Raw genomic sequence first — 23816 nt, forward strand, 5'->3', positions numbered from 1 at the left:
TGACTTGGTCAGACCATGCCCCAGTACCTGTCCCTAGGAGTAGCTTACCCCTAATGTTGATCTTGGTGTTTTAATTAATCCCTACTGAATGGCACCTATTGTAGAACCTAACTTGAAGAGGCTATTGATGGGTATATTGAATGTAATGTAACCCCTGATGTGTCAAGGCTGGCTATCTAAAAAGCACATAAATGCATACATAGAGGGAAGTGCATCCAGTTGGGTGCTTATTTGAAAAAAAAAAACATAGGATGTCCCAAATAGAGAACTTGTTGCAGAAGATACAAAATCCGGAGTCTTCCCATAAACCTTCCCTTTCTTCTGATACCTATGTTGAACTAGTTGCTCCGTGTATGGCATTGAGTAAGCTCCTCCTTGACAAAGTTAATTTTTTTTTCAGGAAATGCCATAGCAGATGTTATAAATGGGGCAATAAACCTGGAAAAATGTTAGAGCTCTCTCCTTTATACCCTCTAGTAAGGATGAGAGGGGTCTGGCTCACCATGACACCAATAAGATTGAGGCGGCATTCTGTACTTTCTACTCTTCTCTCTACAATCTCCCTTCCTCTGCAGCCTACACTGATCCTTTAGTGAAACAATGGGCCATTAGTGACTACCTTGTTAGAGTAGGGTTCCCTAGGCTTACTGAGTCTGATTGTGAGGAGTTGGAGAGGTTTTTTTTACTATGCTTAAATTGGAGGAGGTTATCAAATCGACTCCTTCTGGGAAGAGCCCTGGCCCAGATGGTTTTACTATCAACTGCTACAAGGCCTTTAAATATAAACTACTTCCGTTACTTTTGGATGCCTTTAACACGAGTCTCCGAACAGTCCCCTTTCAGTAACCAGTCCCTGGAGGCCCACATCACTGTGATCCCTAAAGAAGGCAAGGACCCCTCCCTGTGTCCCAGCTACCGGCCCATCTCTCTTCTTAATGTTGATGTCAAATTATTCGCAAAACTTCTTGCAAATAGGTTGAAAGTTTTTCTGTCATCGATCATACATACAGTAGTGATCAAGTTGGATTTGTTCCGGGTCACGAGGATTGGGACAATACTTCTAAGATCCTGGGCCTTATACACCATATCTCCACAACGAAGATCCAGGCGATTTTATTGTCTACTGATGCCGAGAAAGCATTTGATTTGATCAACTGGGGTTTAATGGCTGGTGTGTTGCGACATTTGGGACTTGGTCCTGTCTTCTTTCAATGTATCCTCTCCATCTACCGTTCCCCATCAGCCAAGATTAGAGTCAATGGCTCTCTCTCCAGTTCTTTCGCTATTATTAATGGCACTTGACAGGGCTGCCCACTGTCACCCTTGATCTTTATACTTTGTATGGAGGCCTTGGCGCGGTCTATTGGATTACACCCTAAAATTTCTGGCTATGTCAAGATAAGGAATATAAATTGGCCTTCTTCGCCAATGATTTGTTGGCCACTATTACTTCTCCGATCACTTCCCTACTTAATCTGCTGGAAGAGTTTAGGTTATTTGGTGAAATTTCTTACTTCAAGGTTAATTATGCCAAATCGGTTGCCCTAAATATTACAGCACTGTCCCTAATGTTAGCATATTATGCAACATCGATATGGTCTAAATGTTTATCATTCCCTTCACCTCCCCTTTTGTCATAAGCCGGAATTCTAGGGTGACATGGCTGCCTACTCCTTCACCATATGGAGAGTGTGGGGAATTCCCTAGATAGTCTGGTTCATTTTGAGAACAGGAGACCTCTTTTATATTCAGAGGCAGTGGATAAATTTGAGATACTTCAAGCCTACCCTGTAGCATTTTTTGCAATCGCAGCACTACATTTCCACTGTGATTAGGGACTTAGAAGACCTGGACTGGGACAACACTTTTGATAAATTATTAAAGCAGGGACCCATTAGTAGAACAGCTATCTCTCACTACTGTGTATCGTTAGAAAATCCCATTGACCATACTGCTTCACAAACAGGGATGAGACAATGGCTTGTCCACTTCCTCGCTTTCTCCATTTAGGATCTCCTGCATTTTCTTAATGTTTCTTGCAAACTATTGTCTTCAAGCATGTACCAAGAATTGTTTTACAACATAATTCATAGAACTTATCTCTCTCCTAATAGGCAGTACCTCATAGGATTGACTTGCTCAGATTGATGTCCTAAATGTCATCATGAGATGGCAGATTTGTACCATTTCCTCTGAGATTGTCCAATAATCAGGGGATTCTGGATGAGGGTGAAGAGGGGCGCAGGGAGAACGCTTATCAATTTTGTTCCCTTAACATCGGATTTGGCTATATTTGGGTTTCCCCCAGGTCTCAACGTGTCATAAAGGGTGGTAAGAAACTTTTATTGGCTTTAAGTTCTGCAGCCAAAAGAAAAAACATACTTCAGAATCATCGCGTTATCTCTGTGAATACCAATGCCGCATGACTATTGTACAATTTTTTTTTTTATTATATATTGTATGCTCTTTCATGCTTCAATAAAATATAAATTGAGAAGAAAGAAACAATTGTACATTGTCCAGTAGCGGGCTAGGCATTTTCCTTTTTCTTATGTCAACACAGTTGTATTGCATTTCTAAATGGCACTAACAATAAACCTGCCTTTTTCTTGGTGAGTGCTAAATTCTTTAGTACTCTTTTATTCTTTTTTAAGAATAAAAACATACAACAGGTGCAAGCAAAATAAACTGGTGGTGACATATACTTCTTCACAACAGTAATTGACATATTCAGGTATGCGCAAAACAATCTACATTGTTTGCTAAGTACTATGATGTTTGCAGGGCCGGCTCCATAGAGGGTGCACCCCTCCCAACATCCCGATTTCCGCGGGACAGCACTGTCCCGCTGTTCCACCCATGGGCTGAAGTGGCCTGCGGGTGGTCTGGTCGGGAGGTTGGGTACCTCCACCACCGCAACTGTGTGGTGGTGCCAGACCCTGGAGGCTGAATGGATGCCGTGCGCATGCGCGTTGGGCTTCCCCCAGCCTGATGATACACAGGCGGCATGCCATGCGAGCACACCCCCAAATAACTTCCTTAAGGGGGCATGGCCTATGTTAATTAATTTGGAAGGGGGAGCTGGCACCAGTCTGCCTTTGATGTTCTGCCTCTCTGGCCTTTTTGTTCTTCACACACCTCTTTATATCACTGAAGCGCTTTTTACATACATCGACTGTGCGCTTCTGCGTCCTGGAGCAGTTGGCCTGATCCAAAATTTGCTTCCACATAAACAATTTCTTTCGAGCACTTGTTCGGGAGGAGTATCGCCCATACATATGGTCATAATGCTTCATGACACCATTTACAAAGGCCACATTCTCTTCAAAACCAAAGCGCACAATGCACCCACACTTTGTTTTGCTCTGGGCCACTGTACTCCATCTTCCCTGCCCTCCTGCTATTAACTCTTCTCCTCCATCACAACAAGAAACATTGAACACTTAGGAATAAAAGAAAATACTAAATCCTCCAACGCCACCTCACCCACACACACCACAGACACAAATAATGTTTAAAACAAAATAAAATTTATGACACAGGACAGAAAAAATTACAGACTTTAAAAACTTACATAACTACAAAAAAAACTTACAGTACCAACCAATCACCAATCGAATTATATGTCTGCAAATCTTTCCTCTCCAAGCCCTATGCACTCCACCAAACACTAACACCACCAATGCACGTCTCCAGTACAAACACTGACATATCATCTTACACTCACACTTCACATCCCAATCTTGTATCATCTCTTAACACACGTTCTCATGTTACCATATACATATCTATTAGGCCGAGTACACATCAGAATGAAGTGTTTCCAGCCGATCTGCCAGCACATGATGCAGTGGTACATCGGTGTGATGTACAATGACATGCAGCATTTATAGCAGCATGGTATTGTACCAGTGGCATATTTATAATGGGTGCAGTGTGTGCGGGGCACACGGGCCCCCGGGTGCAGGGGGGCTCCGCACCGCACACCCTGCACCCATATTATTTTAAACTTACCTGTCCGTGGTCCGGTGGCGGGTGTCAGCGCTGCTCAGAACACCGGAAAACGGCCGCCGCGGAGTAGACTCATGGCACACTCTAGTGCCCAGAGTCTACTAATGCTCTGGCTGCCGGCCACCAGGGAGGGAGGAGGGGGCCCCGCAGAGGGAGTGCACATGGGCCTCCTCCTCTCTTAAGACGCCCCTGTAATGTACACAATATCTTCTGATTGACTGCACAGCGGTCAACCACAAGATATCGTAAATGAGCGCAGGAGCGCAAAATTGCTGTTACACACTGAACGATATTCACAATTTGTCATTCCAATGTGACTGGAAACATCAAACCATGACGATATCGTTCTGGTGAGTACCCAGCCTCAGTTCAATGTAGAACGTCTCTTCCCATCTTGGTTTTACACTAATCATACACTGGGGACTGATCCCTTGGTTAATTTTACACACATTTACCCAGATGTATTTTCATCACTACACCTGTGTCTTTACATGCTCCCATTACGCCATCGCTGATGACGTGTTGTTTATATTTTAGTGGACAATTCTGCATCCATGATTGCCGGCTTTATAACAATGTACAGCCCCCACTACTAAATTACGCTGCAGTCACTTGTCATCTCCAGATTAAACTACTGTAACCTTTTCCTTTCTGGTCTCCCTGACTCCCATATCACCCCATTCCAATCTGTCCTCAAAGCTGCTGCCTGGCTCATCTTCCTCTCCAAACGTACCACATCTGCCTCCATTCTCCTATGAGCTCCCCTTCCTCTTCAGACCCCAATTCAAGCTTTTCACACTCACTTACAAAGCCCTCACCCAATCCTCTCTCATTTACATCTTTGACCTTAACTCCCTTCACACTCCGTCCCACCCACTTTGCTCCACAAATGAATGCCATCTCTCCTACTGATTACTTCCTCCCGCTCTCACCCCCAAGATTTTGCCCGTGCTGTTCCCTACCTTTGGAACTCTCTCTCTCTCCCTATCTGACTCTCCACCTCTCTACAAAGCTTCAAATGGGGTCTCAAAACCCAATTCTTCATCAAAGCTATCCAGCTCTCATCCTAACCCTCATGCCCCTTTATACCCACTGCAGGTCATGGGTGGGATATATTAAATTGAGCTGGCTATACCACTGGGTCAGAGCATCTCCAAAATGGCAGGTCTTGCGGGGTGTTCCCGGTATGCAGTGTTTAGTATCTACTAAAAGTAGACCCAGGAAGGACAGGGTCATGGGTCTCCAAGGCTTATTGATACGCATTGGGGGCGAAGGCTAGCCTATCTCGATACTCCCAGATCTCAATCTGATCGAGCATCTGTGGGATGTGCTGGAAAAGCAAGTCTGAGCCATGGAGCCCCCACCTCGCAACTTACAGGACTTAAAGGATCTGTTTCTAAAGTCTTGGTGCCAGATATCACACACCACCTTCAAAGGTCATGTGGATTCCATGTCTCTGTGTGTGTAGACATGTAGATATACTGTAGTATATCTATGTTCATTACTGATTAAAGAAGAGTGCACCATTGGATATTTTGTGGTATAAATATTGGGTATTATTGACCGTTCATACAACTGCTGTGTCACAATCCGTTGCAGTCACTCTTCTACCAGTGGCGCTGCTCTCCCCTGTGGTGCCTTCCAGCACATTTCAGCCAGCCAGTCCCATGGCCGGTCTATGATGCTTTAGCCCAGTGGTTCCCAAATTTATTTGAACCATGGCACCCTAGAGTATCAGCATTGAATCACAGCACCCCTAAGCCAAAAGTTGGATATTGAGAAATTCAGAAAAAAATGTGAAGTAAATTGTGCTGAACTGTCATCCTTAGGTTCTGCTATGTGGTGGGGGACAGGTTTGTGCTTCTGTTTGTCCACATATTTCAATTACATTGACCATAAATAATTTGATTTGGACCACCAACCTGAGGCTCCCCTGCAAGTGTCCCAAGGCAGCCCAGGGTGCCATGGCGCAGTTTGGGAACCACTGCTGTAGCCTGAGCTGATTGCCTGTTTTAGCAGCTGTGGGTTGCACCTGTGACTCCATTTAAGCCTTTTTAATCTGATAAAGGATAGAAAGGGAATGAATTGTCCAATGTGGTTCACTGAAAGCAACAATGTATTAAAATATAACACTTATTATTTATTGGAATACATTTCAAACTTTGACTCATTTCTTTCATTTTTTTAACCTATTTTTACTGATCTTTTAACAATTTATAACATTGTGATATTAATTAATAAATGAAAGTTATCATTTTAATATATTGGTTTTTATTTTCAGTGCACCACATTGGACAATTAATTTCCCTTCTACCCTTTTTTCAGATTATATTGTATGTATCCGTGGTAGCACCCCCTGCTCCTGAATTTTGAATCTAAATTGAGGAGGTCCACAATTTCCTTCATATATCTGATTACACTATATATTCTGCGACTGGGTAACACATTTTACTGTTGCCGCTATACGGGCTACTACTGGTTCCTATACAAGTACCGCTGCCACCAAATGTACCCAGCACGTATATAGCTAGAAGGTAATACAGCGTGAGGAGGCTCATTGGTGGGGAGCACCCACAGGAAGCAAGCGGAAGAACTGCATGCCATGATCCCCGTCCACACAGGAGAACTGTCATTCACAACAAACGCCACACTGCCAACTCCAAAGCCTAATACTCCCTACCAACATCAAACGAGTACTTGAATCAACCTCCCAGCTTGCCGGTGAGCATTATATATCAAACTACTCCTTTTAAGGAACTTCTATTAAGTGGAAACATTTGGAATGATGGTTTCTTTTATTACCTATGTCCTACAAGCCTGCTATATAGAGCAATACAGACCAGCACTCAGCACTGGATAGTTTGTATCAAGTATGAACACTTTATTGTGATATATATATATATATATACACACATATATATATTATACATACACACGCTAGCTGAAATATCCAGTGTTGCCAGAGTTTAAATCTTCAAGTTATTAAGTTAGGCATCCCAGACCAATTACCACCCCTCTGTGAAGTATTCATCCAAATCCACCCAGTGAAAGGCCCAGAACAGGCTTTCTGGTCATAGTTCTGCCCAGCGTACACCAATGGGAGGTCCATCCGGGACCCTAACCCCCCTAAAACCTAGCCAAGACCCAACTGGACCATCTTGCGTTGATTTCATCCCAGTCGGTGCAGGGGTGTCCTAATGATTAACCAGACAAGCAAAACCTTGCGCTCAATGAATTTGGTATGACCGGGATCCCATCCACTCCATTAGGCATCCCAGACCAATTGCCACCCCTCTGTGAAGTTTTCATCCAAATCCATCCAGTGGAAGGCCCAGTAGTACACCAATGGAAGGTCCGACCTGGACATCAACCCCCAAGTTTGTCTTCTAGGATCCAATGTAACCACTCTGTGAAGTTTCAAATCCATCTACTGGAAGGTTCAGAACGGGCTCCCCGGGTCAAAGTTCTGCCCAGCGTACATCAACGAGAGGTCCGACCGGGACCCTAACCTGCCTAAAACCTGGCCTGGAACCAACTGGACCACCTCATGTTGGTTTTATACTAATCGGTGCAAGGGTGTTCAAATGCATAATCGGACAAACAACCAAACAGACCAATTAATTATATATAGTTTTTAATATCCACATGTGCAATATATGTGTAATTTGTGTATCAAATATGTTATGGTTACGATAAGCCTGAATTAATGATCAAGCAAGCATTTATATATTTTGTATATTTTTACTTGCAAAAAAGAGACTGTGGTAGTGCAGGAGTATGTATTTTTTTTTTTTTTTTTTTGTATTTAGCTTGATTTAAGCCTGCTCCACTGTGACCCTTGCCTGTCAGATCCCACATCTCAGAACTCTGATGTCTGACTCTGGGTTCAGTTCCCTGGCACCTGTATGCAGCTGCTGATTCCGATCACCTGCTATTTCTTCAAAACACTGTTTATGCCTGCAGTTTCGTGGTGCATTCTGTGTTATACTCTCCAGGGTAGCCTGCTAGTCCTACAAGACTCTGTTTAAGGGACATATTTAATTGGGAGCAAGGTTTGAACCGCAAAAAACCATGCGCCCAATTTTGGATTACCGCAGGTATGCGCGCTCCCAATACCTGTAGGATCCAATTTAAAAAAATGCACAAAGGGTTTTCTGCTTAGAAAACCCTCACGGTGCAAGAAAAAAAATAAAAAAAAATAAAAGAGATATTTACCGGTCCAGTCAGATGGAGCTGCTGGGAGATGTAGTTCTTCCAGCTGCTGCCTCCAGGGGGCTCACACGCAAGATGGGGGAATCACACGGACACTCACACACATTCACACAACATAATTATACACACCGCTGCTGCAGAAGACTGGATTCCGACACTGGAGGAAGAAGACACTGCTTCGGAAGGTGAGTAATTACTCTCTAATTAATCTAACTTAATTCCTGAGGGAACCATTGAGATGCCTCATGTCAATTCTAGTGTGATGCTTCTTCCTCCAGGTGGGCTGTTGGGCCATGTGATGTCCATATGCCTTGTTTTTTGGCTTAAGAGCTAGGCCCTGTTCACAAGAGCATTTAAGTCTGAAAGAAATACATTAGCCACCAGCAACTGCTTAGATCAAATTAATATTTAAGGCAAACACTTTAAATATAGAACTAATACAAATACTATGAATCACAAAGATGTACAAGTTCCCAACAATATTAAAACAGCTGTCTTCTAGGCATTGGGTCCCCAGCAACCTAGTGATCCATGTATTAATAAGGACAACAGGTCGGGTGGGTGCGCCTCTCTGGGTTCCTTACAGAATAAATTCAACATACCTTCTATCAACACTTTTACCTATATTCAAGTCCGACATTTTATCAATTCCCTCCCTCCTAATTCAATTGATAGATCTTTAACGTCATTTGAGTCTTTGTGTCTCCATAATCCCCTCATGAAAGGTATCATATCTGTTGTTTATAACTCTTTGCTCTCTGTTAAACTCCCAGATACGCCAAATCATGAACTTCAATGGGAAAAAGATTTAGGGAGTCCACCAGATGAGAATACATGGTCAGTGGTACGGGAGAGGGTGTCTAAGTCCTCTGTCTCTTCCTTAATTAAGGAAAATGCCTACAAGGTGTATAATAGATGGTACCTGGTACCTGCCCGTTTGCACAAAATGTATCATTTGGCCTCTGATCAATGTTGGAGAGGTTGTGGCGAGATAGGTACTTTCATACACATATGGTGGTCATGCCCTAAAATAGTCCAATTCTGGGATGGGGTTACCAGCCTCCTCTCGGAAATTTTTAAAATACCACTGATTAAGTCTCCCTGGTCTTTCCTCCTTGGCTATCCACTTGAGGGCCTAAATAATCATGCTCTCTTCACATATTTTAAATGCAGCCCGATGTCTAATTGCTAGACACTGGAAGGATATTGACCATCCCCCTCGCCAACAGCTCATAAATAAAATCTGGCACGTGGCAGCCATGGAGAAGATATCAGCTTATATCCACAATACCTCTCCTAGGTTCCTCATGGTTTGGTGTGACTGGTTCCTCTACAACAACACCACGCCACATGGGACCCTGCCCTCAGGCTTTTCGAACCTCCTACTCTAACGTTCATAATTGATTTATATTAGTTATTTGCTTATTTTCTCTCCATTTTACTATGACGACTTCTATTTAAGTTTTCCCAATATACAACGTAGACCCGGATTCAGCCTCTTTCTCACTTACCCTGTTCCCCATCTTATTCTTCCTCCTTTTTCTTCCTTTTCTTTTCTCTCCATTTCTCCCTTTTACATGTTTTTGTTTCTTTCTTGTTCTCTTGTGTACTATTATTTGCAAGGTATTTTGAATATGTGCTATGATATATAGCAATGTTTTATCTTTTCAGTTTCATCTGTTTTCAGATTGGTTTATTGCTATATGTGTACTTTGGATACGTTATTATCCTATATTTCTGCCTCTGTAATAGGCTAAATATTTCTCTTATTCATGCACATACTGTTGTACCTTATTTATGTAAAATTCAAAATAAATTCCGTTAAAAAAAATAAATAAATAAGGACAATAGGTAGCCAATTGCATTTATATACCACACCTAAGTTCCTTCTGAATGAAACATAGTATATGATAGCTGCAGGTCCTTTAGATGACTAGGGCACAGTTTGTATATACTTCTTCTGCATATCCACTATGAAGTAAAGCGATCACTGATATTCAGCACTAATACTCTGCCATAGGCAGAGTATTAGTATCCCTTAGAATGTAAGCTCTCATGAGCAGGGACCTCTTCCCTCATGTGCTTCTCTTTACATTTTCTTCTACTCTCTTACTCCCCATTAGAGCACCTAACACGGGACTGCCAACTCCCGGCAGCTTATTGTGACTGCTTTAATCACTATTTCAGCAATGTATACAAGTTGTGTCCTTGTCCTGCACTGTAATATACTGTAAGTTACTTGTTTCTTGTTCACCTATTAGTTCTATGTACTATGTAAGGCGCTGCGGAACACTTGTGGTGCCATATAAATAAAAAATAATAATAATAGGTCTGATACAGCAGCTTCTGCCTTTGGTCGTTTCATGTGACCCTACCAGGTAACTATTACTTCTCCTGTAGCTACTTATTCATTTTTGTTTGCAGGCAATAAGTGATGTGGAAACATTTGCAATTTGGGGGCTTAGTAATGCTTGAAATGAGTATACGAAAAAAGGACTTTTTGTAGAAACAATATAGAAAAAAACTATTTTCTGCATTTCCCAAGCTTAAAGCTCAAATGTGTGTTACAGCAAGGAAGCATCAATTATATTCCTTCTTACATTTAAGGGTCTCATCAGACAAGAGAATTTTCACTGTGAGTAACTTGCTAGCAAGCAGCCCTAAGAAAATGGATCACGCTATCATGCATGTGAACAGTAGATGCAAGTACGTACCTGGGTCAATAACAACGTATATGTATAAATTCTAATTATATACACAAGTCTATCCAGAACACTTCCAAAAGGGCAACCCCTCTTCTAGGCTCGCCAACAACACAGAAGTGCGGCCTCAGTAAAAGTAAACTGATATGAAAACATATCTAACATGGAAAACCTCTATATAAGTTGTCAAAAGCCTATGTGGTGGTAAATTAACAATTCTGATATGTGAACAAAAACACAACAATAATATCTTCAAACACTTTCAACATTTTATTTACATTGTAAGACTAGCTGCGACCTCAGATCACATTATCCATTTCCTCTTCATATACGTCTGCGGCACTATAATTAGAATGCATTTTATTGGAATAAAGGCTGTAAACAAAATGTTTGCTGCGCTTGTTACACTCAACAAACAGGAGCTGCGTTACACTCACCCCCATGTCATAAATACAATGAGCAAGATCAGACTAACACACTAACACAAATATGTCTCCTAGTCTGCTTCTAAGGCCGGTATCCAATTAGCCCTGATATATTTTCGGTGGCGAAAAACGGAGAATATTCGCCAATAATCCTCGTTTTTCATCAATTTTTTTATCACTGTATCCCATTTGTTCAGCCGAACAAATAGGAATATTCGCCCGAAAACACACAGGATCAGTGATAAATTCACGGACCTATGTGTTTTCCCCATCGTGGCGGTTGAAACACTGCACTTTTCGGGACACATCAGGTCCCGAAAAAAAAAATCCTCGAAGAGTGCCGGCGTCGAGCCGAACTTCGGGCTAATTAGATAGCCTCCACGGGATCCATTAGCAGTGGTGATTTACCACTGCTAACTGTATACCAGCCTAAGTCTCTTGTGAAGCAAAATTATACCAGCATCCATACCCATTGCATTTGATACTTTACACAATATAATTAACACAGCTTTCCCTTTGCCAAGCAGGGTGAATAGCATTCGGTTTTTAATTTTCAGATCTTTGACTATCTAGGCGACACATACATTAACCTCCAAGCAACTATAGCTTAACCTCATGCACTCTATCTTGTGAAATCTGCATGACAGTTTGAGGCAAATCAAGACTTCCTAACACTGCCCTAAGAAGAGGTATACCAACACGTGCAGCCCTGTTTATACTGTGCTAAAAAGATGTGTGTGTGACAAATTATCCCCTTACAATTAAAACAGTGGAGAAGCAGTTCATGCTATGTTCATTGATAAGTCCCTGCAAATGAATATAACTCAGTGGAGTAGATTTTTTTTTACCACATGCAGTAACCCTTAGCAACCAATTAGCTTCACTTGGGCTATTGAAATCTGGACAAGGACAGCAAATGTCTGTCTTGTTCATAGGGGTTACTGCATTTTGGAAGTTAATAACTCAACTGGTTAGCAAAGAATGCCAAACTGTATGTTGGGCTTTTCCCCAGTAGAATACAGCCAAAACATAAACCTATAAATAACCTATCAATTTAAAATTGGAGCCAGGTCCCATACATAGTAAAGTAGCCGGGTTCAGTTAAACCAGCACTTTTCTGGATGTGCAGGAATCTCAATCTGTTTCATGTAATAAAATGAAGAGTACCAGTTTAAAAAATATATACTTTGTTTAAATAGACATGCCATCCAGGTTGTAAAACACTTAAAGGCCATTTTGTAGAAGGCAGTAAAGAAATAAAACCAAAAAAAAAATCAGAGTGCTTCATGGCTGACAGCTCAGCCTTCTGAGATACACATCTGCTAGAACAGGTCAGAACAATGTTCTCTAGCAATGACACATTCTGGTTATCAGAAGCTAGCCAGTAGGACTTTATTTCATTAGTACATTCAAATATCATGTAAGAGTCATTACTATACACCTAGGTTTACCTTGACACTGTAAAATACATGTAGAACAAACATTAATTGATTCTACAACATGAACTGCTGCTCTTCAAGAAACAAAATATGCCCAGAATGTGTAAATCCCAATGATCAAGCAACACTACCAACAGGAATAAAAATAAAATGACTTATTTGCAGTCCCTACACTTCTGACTATTTCTTTCTGTGCAGGTGTATGTGAGTTGGTCTACAACATACATGTTGCATAATAAGTCTATGACCAATAGGAGTCAAACTGGGAGACATCTAGGCCAACAATGAGGAGTCATGTGCAAATTGTGCCCAGAGTTGGAGAGGCAGAGGCATGCAACATTAGACATTGCAGGCCCTTAAAAAAAAATTGTGGTGGGGGCTGGGAGGAAGTATGGAAACATTCCCACATCAATTAGATATTGTAGGTTTGTCCTTCTGGTGGCTGTGGAAGCTTCATATTCTCTTTGGACATCATCATGCGTCTAAGTTCTTGGAGAACAAATTTAATGCTATATGAATTTTGCCACTTCGCTAAACAAGGTATGCATCGTGAATCCACCTACAGAAAGAAAGAAAGACAGAAAACAAACAAATATTTTATGATTATCATCATTATTATAACAGCAGAAAGCAGCAACACAGTAACAACGTGGAGCAACTACAGACGATTATATGAATTTACAATGGCGGTAGAAAGCTTGTGTGCCTTTTTAGAATTTTCTGAAAAAAGCAAACAAAAACAAACAAATCATAAAAATAGATATAAAGACTTAATAAATCAAAGGCACAACAGGATCTGCTTTTTTTTAATCAAAATGAACCAACATTAAATTTCTTTGCCATATGTCCTAAAAATGCTTAGTTCAAAAGTAGAGCCAAGTGCAACTTAAAATCTTTAGTTAAATAGAACAAAACGCCCACCGACTCTTTCTGTCTGCTAACCGAGGCTTACGGGGCAGACTGTATGTCCCATGCACGTGTGTTTGAGGGGCACAAACATTTTTGGGGTCTATGTACTAAGCCTTGGAGAGAGAGATTGGGGTCTATTCATGTAGAAAATTAACTGACTACCAAGAAATATCACTATATATCGCATCACATGATAGGTTTTCTTCCCACTTCAGTCCTGCTGCAAAGGACGCTGGTCTACAGTGGCGGAGCCAGCGCCAGGTCCTGGGCAGACAGCAGGGAAGTATTCAACTTCCCTGCCCATTTTGTTACAGTGTTCAGACTACGCCATCCTGAGATGACATCCGTCCACTCGGGAGAAGCGGAAAGCTGAGCGTTGCGTCCTTTAATGAATCGCACTCACCATACTACTGTATGGGTATGTGATTCAGCTACGGAGCGTGGGGGTGCCGCTGGAGAAGTAATGAACTTCTCCACTGTAACCAACTCTGTGAATAGCAACAAGCAGAGAAAAGCTCTGTTTACCGCAAAACAGGACTTTTCTCTGCTCTATGAATAGAGCCCATAAAGTGAACGATAAACCAATCAGCTCCTGTCACTTTACAGGCTGTGTTTGAAAAATGTCAGTTAGGAGTTGATTGGTTGGTACTTTATCTCCATCTACATTATCTCTCTCCAATGCTTAGCACATAGACCCCTTAGTGATGGTCGTGAGGATGTCGAATGATTGCAATGCTAGAACACCTCCATACTCACCAGACCTAGCACCGTGTGACTTCTTACTTTTCCCTAAAGTCAAATCTGTACTCAAGGGAACCTGTTTTGCATTAGTTACTGAGGTAAAGAAGAAAATGACACAGCGTTTCGCTTAATACAGTAGCTTTGTCAAGGCAATCCTATCAAGCACACCATTGGAGGTAACATTTTCTTGTGACTAATATACATTTTGTCACCTAAGTGTCATTTAAAATGATAGAAAAGCATCTTGTAAAAAAACATAATTTTTGAGATTGAGCAGGACATTGAATTTGAAAGAAACCCCTATTTAGGTATTGTTGTACAGCAACAAACAACTTAAGGGACCCATACATCAGCAATCACAAAAGAACGAATCTGATTCTGTAATTTAATTTACGCCAATCAAAGGATTCCCCAATCCACCAATCTGCAACCATACATTACAGATATTTTTTTCAGTGTTTTGCAGATCATTTTCAGGAAAGACAGATCTGCCAATCTAGAAAGGCTCATCATTTAACGGTCAATAAAATCGGCTGATAGTTACCATACACTAGAAATCTACAGGCCTGATTGGTTGGTGATATTCAAAACGTTGGATAACCTGATTTACCGATTCCGATCACATTTTGGTCCGAATCAGCGATTGGTGTATGGGAGCCTTAAGGCTGCTCCTTTTCATCATTGCAGAGTCTGTCCAAAGGTTCAATAGTTTTAGTTAAATGAGTGTGTAATCATCAAAATTAATTCTGCTAGAGTAACACAGGGCCCTGATGGCTTTACGGCTAGCTACTACAAGACCTTCCGACATCATCTTATACCCCACTTGGCGGTTTTATTTAACGATATCCTGTGAGGAGCCCCCTCTATAGGTCACATCTCGAGGCCAAGATTATTGTCATACCTAAAGAGGGTAAAGATACATCGAACTGTGCTAACTGCCGACCCATATCTTTACTTAACATCGATATCAAGATATATGCTAAAATTCTGGCCTTACGATTGAACAATATATTACCTCAACTTATACATAAAGACCAGGTGGTGTTTATTCCAGGCAGACAAGCACGGGATAACACAAGATGCATTATTAGCCTTATACACTCAATACAATTTCTGCGTACTCCTGTTCTTATGCTTTCTCTGGACGCAGAGAAAGCATTTGATAGGATTAGTTTGCCCTTTATGTTTGAGACTCTAAGTAAGTCTCGGCAAGGGTGTCTGTAAATGGACTAGCTTCAGGTCTACTGGAGATTACGAATGGCACCAGACAGGAGTGTCCTTTGTCACCCCTGGTTTTTGCCTTGATCATCGAACCTCTGTCCTTAATTTTACTTGTCAGATCTGGGACTACTGTACCCAGCGTTTCAAACTCCTCTTGTCTCTCTCTTCCCTCATCCCTTTATGGGATAATCCTGCCTTTCCACGGCACGTGCACGTCCTTGGGTCAGCAGAAATATCCGCTTTGCTATAGATATCATGGATAATGGTATATGTATGTTGTTACTGGGTGTTATAAATACATTCAACTTCCCTGAGGTGAACCGTTTTCTGTTTTCAATAAAGACATTTTGTGTCCTCTCTATCTAGCCCTATGCCACTTTGTTCTCTATCAAACATAGAATCTCTATGTTATCATAATCCCCTAGCTCAGGGCATTATATCTGCTATATATTCTCTCCTCCTATCGTGTGTGCAGTCTCCTTCGTCATCATTTAAACTTCAGTGGGAGAGAGACCTGGGTCCACCACCTGATGAGCAGGCATGATCTGATATTTATATATCCGTTTCAAAGTCATCTATTTCGTCCTTGGTGAAGGAGAACGCCTATAAGGTCTTCACCAATGGTAACTGGTCCACACTAGGTTGCATAAGATGTTTCCTTCTTTTTACCCTCAGTGCTGGAGAGGGTGTTGTGCCCTTGGTTATTTTATTCATATCTGGTGGACATGTCCCAAAATAGCGGCCTATTGGAACATGATTGCAAATCTGTTAAGTAAAGTAATTAATGTTCCTATAGTTAAGGACCCTTGGGGGCAAATGTAATAGTGTGAGAGTTTAGAAAATATGAGAGTTTAGCAGTAAAACTCTTACACTAATACATTGGGCACGATTCAATTCTACGCGATGTAAATAGCGCCGGGAGATAGCTCCCGGAGCTATTCAATTCATCGGGATGTTAGGTCGGGGAAGGCTCGTTCTCGCGCCTTAAACAGGGTGTTTAGGCGCAATAACGGGCATTCCCAGACCTAACTTCCCGGCGCGAGGCTGTTTTCCAGGCGAGAAGGGCAGAAAACAGCCTCGTGCCAGGACTTTTGTCGGATTTCTTCTCTCATCCCCGGAGGGATGAGAGAAGAAATCAGTAGTCGGACTTGGCAGCGCGGTGTATTGAATAGCTCCGGGAGCTCACTCCCGGCGCTATTTACATCGCGTTGAATAGAATCGTGCCCATTGATCAAGTTGCAATTTCAAAACAGGAAACACCTGGATGAGAGATTAAATCTTGAGAGTTTTTTTGAGTCTGAAAACATGCAAGTTTGCATGTTCTGTGACTTTATTAAATTGGCTCAGTTTAAAAATGTGAGAGTTCTCTCTCACATTTTCTAAACTCTCACCCTATTACATTTGGCCGCAGGTCTTTTCTCTTGGGTCTGCCAATTGAAACTCTAGATAAAACCTACAGTAAACTGGTGGTTGAAATATTGAAAGCAGGCAGATGTCTCATTGCATTATATTGGAATCGTGTAGACACTCCTTCTCTCCGCCTAGTTATTGATAAAATCGGTACCTGGCGAGTATGGAGAATATTACTGCATATCTTAATAACAGATTCTCTAATTTCTTACAGATTTGGAATCCTTGGTTTAACTATCAAAGACCCTCACTTAGTTCCCATTCATTAGATGGCCTTTCAGCCCTTCAGTTCTGACCGCTTGCTTTTGTTTATTCATTTGTATTTTCTTTGGGTGTGTTTTTTTTACAGACTCTTTTATAACGATACTAGTACCATTTATTAATACTCCGATTTTTAATATTTCGATTTTTGTTGAGAGGTTGCACCAGTGGGCCCCCCTTTATCCGTTTCTTCTTTCTCTCCCTCCACTCATCCTCCACTTTTCTTTTCTTTCACTTTTGTTCCTGTAGCTAATATTGTACAACTGTTTATAATACATTGACACACTATATATGCTTGTATATGTTCAGCATATTCTTCAGATGTGTATTTGACTCACAATGCTTTCTTTTTCTCACCTCAAGGCTAATGTTGTGGATGTTTTATGCATTTAAATAAAGATAAACTATTTAAAAAAATTAGTTCTGCTCAATTAGTGGTATATCTTATGAGAGAGTTCCCTTAAATACAACCTGAATGGAAATGTATGCAAGTTTAGTTCATTATAGCAGAAGGTCAATTCTGGGACTGTTTGGGTGCCTTGGGTATTCCTTGTCTTCTGAATTAACATTTATTAATTTCAGGTAGTGTTGATTTATTGAGTGTACAGGGAACTATATTATTGTAATGAATGTCAGTCAGCAATTATTATTACATTTGTCTTTTATACATGGGTATACCTGAATGAAACAACCTGGAACAACTGTCTAAATAACAGTTTAGCTGAGAATGTTGGCTGAGAATGTTTCAAGGACGGAATTAACCTTTTTTTATTTTATAAAGCATCTGAGGTCCTTTGATTTGCTATTCATTGGCCTGTACATGGCATAAAAAAAAAAAACATATAGGTTTTTAAATGCTCCGCAGCATATTTTATTTATCAGAAGATGCCAGGCACATATGTGGAAAATGAGCACTGCTCCATTGTCCATATTTCTAGACACCTAGAAAAGGAATGCTATTACTGTATATAAAAGAAAGAAAACATCTGTAAAATGAAATCTTAGATTAATAACACTATTAATGCTGCATCACCACCTATGAAAAAGATTTATGCCCTGACCCAGTAGCCAGAGCCACTTAGAAAAGAGGCTGCAAGTAATACAAAACTGCTAAGTGAATAGATTTTGGTGGCTGAGAGATGATTAGAATTTGTGATTGGTCCTCCAGCTTACACGTGCTTCCTCTTCCAACTCACCTAATTTTTTTGTTTTTTGTCTACATTTATTTATATAGTCCTTTTAGCAACTAAATTGAGTGTTATGTGATTTTTAGAGGTATGCTGGCACTGGGATCACAGAACGTCAGTGAACTGATATAATAAGAAGACCTTAATAACTGCCAGATTAAAAAAAAAAAACAACTAGACACTCAATACAACATCCTATAGATTAATATTGTTATGCCAAAATAATAAACCATGACAATGCAATGTCATCCTACTTACCATGCCATTGGAGCTATTTATCCCATTCATGTTTATTTTTGTTTCAAATCTAAACGTAGGGGCGGCTTCTGGGTATTTGGGTCCACATTCTATTTTTAAACTGTATATTCTATTTTCATAATTTGTCTGAAAAATTAAAAAAAGCTATTATGAAAACAAATGCACATCTTTAACAGTCAACAACGCTTCATCCTAACAGAGACATACAGTGCCTTGTAAAAGTATTCATCCCCTTGGCTTTTTACCTTTACTGTTACATTACAACCTGTAATTTATTTATTTTTTTAATCTGAATTTTATGTGATGGATCTGCACAAAATAGTCTAATTTGCTGACGTGAAATGAGAAAAAAAAATATTATATATATATATATATATATATATATATATATATATATATATATGAAACTTTAAAAATAAAATTCTGAAAATTGGCATGTGCATATGTAATCACCCCCTTTGCAGATGAGACTAAAATTTAACTTTTCGGCCACCAAGGAAAACGCTATGTCTGGCACAAACTAAACACATCCCATTACCCCAAAAACACCATCCCCACAGTGGAACATGGTGGTGGCAGCATCATGCTGTGGGGATGTTTTTCAGCAGCGGGGACTGGGAAACTGATTCGAGTTGAGGCAAAGATGGATGGTGCTAAATACAGGGATATTCTTGAGCAAAACCTGTTTCAGTCTGCCTGTGAATTGAGACTGGGACGGAGGTTCACCTTCCAGCAGGACAATGACCCGAAGCATACTGCTAAAGCAACACTCAAGTGGTGTAAGGCGAAACATTTAGGGGGGTGAATAGTTATGCACACTGAAGTTTTCTGTTATGTTGTCCTAAATGTTGTTTGATTCACAATATAAAAAAAATACAACTTCACAGTTGTAGGCATGTTCTGTGAATGAAATGATGCACACCTTCAAACAACCCATTTTAATTCCAGGTTGTGAGGCAACAAAACATGAAAAATGCAAAGGGGAGTGAATACTTTAGCAAGGCCCTATATATACTATAAATTCACACGAGGAAAGATAACAGACGTTCCACAATAAAACTCTCCTTATTAAACAGCCTTAATATCAACGTGCCTCCTTTCTTTTCTCATACAGATCGCATCAACTCAAAGAGTCGTCAGATAAAAACAAGAGATATGGTAAGAACTTACCTTTGTTATCTCTGTTTCTACGAAGTCCATAGCGTCCACAGGGTTGACCTTGGGGTATAGCTGGATCAGGATCCACGGGCACCACGCAGTTAAAGCTTTGCTACTCCCAGGATGCACTTGGGTCCTTCCTCCTCTATACCACGCCCCCGAGCCACAGGCACCACAGTTGGTAAGCAACAAAGGCCGGAGGAGGAGACTAAACAGAGAGAAGGAAGACTGGAACACACAAGAACCATACTCACAGAAATGGGAGATGGAAAACCGGTTACCAGTCACACAGCCCATATGAAGCCAGGTGCGTCAGGGCGGGCGCCCTGTGGACCCTATGGACTTCGTAGAAACAGAGATAACAAAGGTAAGTTCTTACCATATCTCTTGTTTTCTACTTCAGGGTCCATAGGGGGTCCACAGGGTTGACCTTGGGGATGTCCCAAAGCAGTTCAACTAAGGGCGGGGACGCTCCTGTGCTGAAAGGAGAACCCGGCGCCCAAAGGATGCATCCTAAGAGACGAAGGCATCAAACGCATAAAACCTCAAAAACGTCTGAATTGAAGACCAAGTGGCCGCCTTACACAGCTGAACAGCAGAGGCGCCATGCCTAGCAACCCAAGAGGGACCCACAGAACGAGTGGAATGAGCCTTAACAGAGGCCGGCACAGGTAAACCCTCCTGTGCATAAGCCTCACAAATAACAGAACAAAGCCAACGGAATAACGTTTGCTTGTTGGCAGGCCAACCCCTCTTGTGAAAACCAAAGAGGACAAACAACGAATCAGACTTCCTAACCGAAGCAGTCCGGTCCACATAGATTCTAAGTGCCCGGACTACATCTAAGGAAGCCTCACCAGCTGAAAGATCAGGTGACTGAAAAGCTGGCACAACAAGTTCCTGATTGATGTGGAACTTCGAAACCACTTTAGGTAAAAACTCAGGACAAGTGCGGAGCACCGCTCTGTCCTGGTGAAAAATCAGAAAAGGAGGGCGACAGGAAAGCGCCCCCAATTCTGACAACCTCCTGGCAGAAGCAATTGCCAGGAGAAAAACGGTCTTAAACGTCAACCACTTGAGTTCCACTGACTCAAGAGGCTCAAAAGGAGGACCCTGCAGGACCCGTAGAACCACTGCCAAGTCCCAAGGAGCCACAGGAGGCACGAAGGGAGGCTGGATCCTGAGAACACCTTGGAAAAAGGTGTGAACATCTGGCAGTGTAGCAATCCGTCGTTGGAACCACACGGACAAATCGGACACATGAACCTTCAGAGAGGCAAGGCGTAAGCCGAGGTCCAAACCTGATTGAAGAAATTCCAAGATTCTAGAAAATCGGAACACCTGAGGATCATAGCTTATGGACTCTCACCACTGAAAGTAAGTGCGCCACACCCTGTGGTAAATCCGTGCGGAAGCCGGCTTGCGTGTCCTGAGCATGGTACCAATAACCGAACTGGAGAAACCCAGAGACCTCAAGACGGCTGTCTCAAGAGACACGCCGTCAAAGACAGCCGATCCAGATCCGGGTAAAGGCAGGGTCCCTGAGACAACAGGTCACGACGCTGAGGAAGAAGGTACGGAGCGTCGATGGAGAGGCTCCTCAGATCGGAGTACCAAGGACGTCTGGGCCACGCCGGAGCCACCAGCACGAGTGTGCCGCCGTCCTGCTTGAATTTCCGCAGGACCCGAGGAAGTAGGGATATCGGAGGAAACAGATACGCCAGGTGAAACGTCCATTTCACCGACAGCGCGTCCACCAGACATGCGCCTGCGTCTCTTGGCCTTGACCCGTAAACGGGCAACTTGTGATTGTGACGGGAGGCCATCAAGTCCAGCTCCGGCAGCCCCCAGCTGTCCACAAGTAGCTGAAACACCTCTGGGTGAAGCGACCATTCCCCGGGATGCACGTCGTGACGGCTGAGGAAGTCCGCCTCCCAATTGAGGACTCCGGGGATGAAGACCGCCGAGATCGCAGGAATGTGGCACTCCGCCCAAGCAAAGATGTGAGACACCTCCTACATCGCTGCCCGACTGCGAGTTCCTCCTTGGTGGTTGATATAGGCCACCGTGGTGGCGTTGTCGGACTGCACCTGAACCGCCCTTCCGTGAGGAGCGGGGCCGGACGACTGCAGGGCCCTGTACACTGCCCGCAGTTCCAGGATGTTGATGGGGAGAAGAGCTTCTTGTGCAGACCAACGACCCTGAAGTGACAATGAGCCGGTCACTGCCCCCCAACCCCGGAGACTGGCATCCGTCGTGAGCAGGACCCGGTCCGGGATCCAAAAGGGGCGCCCCACGACCAGATTAGCTGTCTGAAGCCACCAAGCCAAAGACTGCCGAACCTCCGGGGACAACACCAGCATCTGAGAGCGGATCCGGTGAGGTAACCCGTTCCATTCCGATAGAATCAGGCCCTGCAGGGGCCGGGAATGGAACTGGGCAAATTCCACCATGTCGAATGTCGACACCATGGACCCCAGAACTCTCATAGCCGAATGGACCGACAGGCGGCAACTGCGTATCCGCAGCAGCAGGGAGGAGACCTTCTCCGGAGTCAGGAAGATCCTTTGCTGACGAGAATCCAGCAGGGCTCCCAAATGAACCATCCGTTGTGATGGAATCAGGGAGGACTTTCTCCAATTTATCAACCACCCGTGCGCTTGTAGGCAAGCGATCGTCAGGTGAAGATGTTGAAGCAGTACCTCCGTGGAGCTCGCCAGCAACAGGAGGTCGTCCAGATACGGCAGCAGCCGTACATTCTGGTTCCGAAGATGTGCGGCCATGACTGCCATAACCTTTGTGAATACCCTCGGTGCCGTGGAGAGACCAAAGGGTAGCGCCCGGAACTGATAATGATGCTGAAGGATAGCGAACCTCAGATACCGCTGGTGCGAAGGTGCTATCAGAACATGGAGGTAGGCGTCCTGGATATCCAGGGATACCATGTAATCCCCAGGTTCCATCGCCAGAATGATGGAACGTAACGTTTCCATCCTGAATATGGGAACTCTAAGGAATTTGTTCAGAGACTTCAAATTGAGGATTGGGCGATGAAAACCATTGGGTTTCTGCACCAGAACGAGTAGAGTAGTACCCCGTCCCTTGTTGTAATTGAGGAACGGGAACAATGACCCCTGCTTTCAGCATGGACTCTATAGCCTCCTGAATCTATAAAGCCTTGGTCTTGTCCTGAGAAGGACTCGTGCAGAAAAACTGGTGGGGCAGTCTGTGCCGAAAAGACAGGTTGTACCCCTGGGAGACCACTTCTCGAACCCAGGCATCCGTGGTGGTATTGTGCCAGCACTGGGCAAATTGAAGAAGTCGGCCTCCCACTCTGGGGTCCCCCAGAGGGAGGCCCATCCCATCAGGCAGAAGGTTTATCCTCCTGCTTGGAAGAAGGGCGTCTGGCACTCCAGGGCTGCTTCTTGGGCTTAGAAGCGACCTTGGTCGCCGACTGCCTTGGGAAGGACTGACCTTTTGCCTTGTCCTGAACCCGAAAGGACCGAAAAACAGAGCTCCATACTTTGGTAGGTGCAGAAGCCGAAGGGAGGAAGGCCGATTTAGACTTAGCCAGAGTATCCACTATTTTGTCCAAGTCTGGACCAAAAAGCAACTCTCCATTAAAAGGTAAGTCTTCCAGGCCCTTTTTGGAGTCTGCGTCAGCTCTCCAAGACCAAAACCACAAGGACCGACGCGCTGACACAGCTGCCGCCGACACCCTAGAGGTCAGCAAGCTTGCATCCAACAATGCTTCCCCAATGTAGGAAGCCGCATCCCTCATTTGTCCTATCAACGCTCTCTGGATATCCGGAGCATCATCCGGAAAGGTATCCTCTAAAGCGTTGGCCCAGCTCTCGATGGCCTTAGCCACCCAAGATATGG

The 23816-nt window shown here is 42.9% G+C and overlaps 1 protein-coding gene across 1 annotated transcript in view; it reads right to left on the minus strand.

Annotated features, from left to right (window-relative positions):
* Nucleotides 1–11174: 11174 nt before the first annotated feature.
* UBE2V2 (ubiquitin conjugating enzyme E2 V2) overlaps nucleotides 11175–23816 on the minus strand; it is a 31121-nt gene continuing 18479 nt past the window's right edge. Inside the window, exons 3-4 of the mRNA XM_088469544.1 lie at nucleotides 18777–18902; nucleotides 11175–13348 (exon numbers count right to left, since the gene is read on the minus strand). Of these exons, the coding sequence (XP_088325670.1) occupies nucleotides 13202–13348; nucleotides 18777–18902 (273 nt within the window). The 3' untranslated portion in view covers nucleotides 11175–13201. The remainder of the gene's footprint in view (nucleotides 13349–18776; nucleotides 18903–23816) is intronic.

The sequence above is a fragment of the Taudactylus pleione genome, unplaced genomic scaffold (assembly GCF_031769625.1).
Source record: "Taudactylus pleione unplaced genomic scaffold, aTauple2 ptg000093l, whole genome shotgun sequence".
NCBI lineage: Eukaryota > Metazoa > Chordata > Amphibia > Anura > Myobatrachidae > Taudactylus > Taudactylus pleione.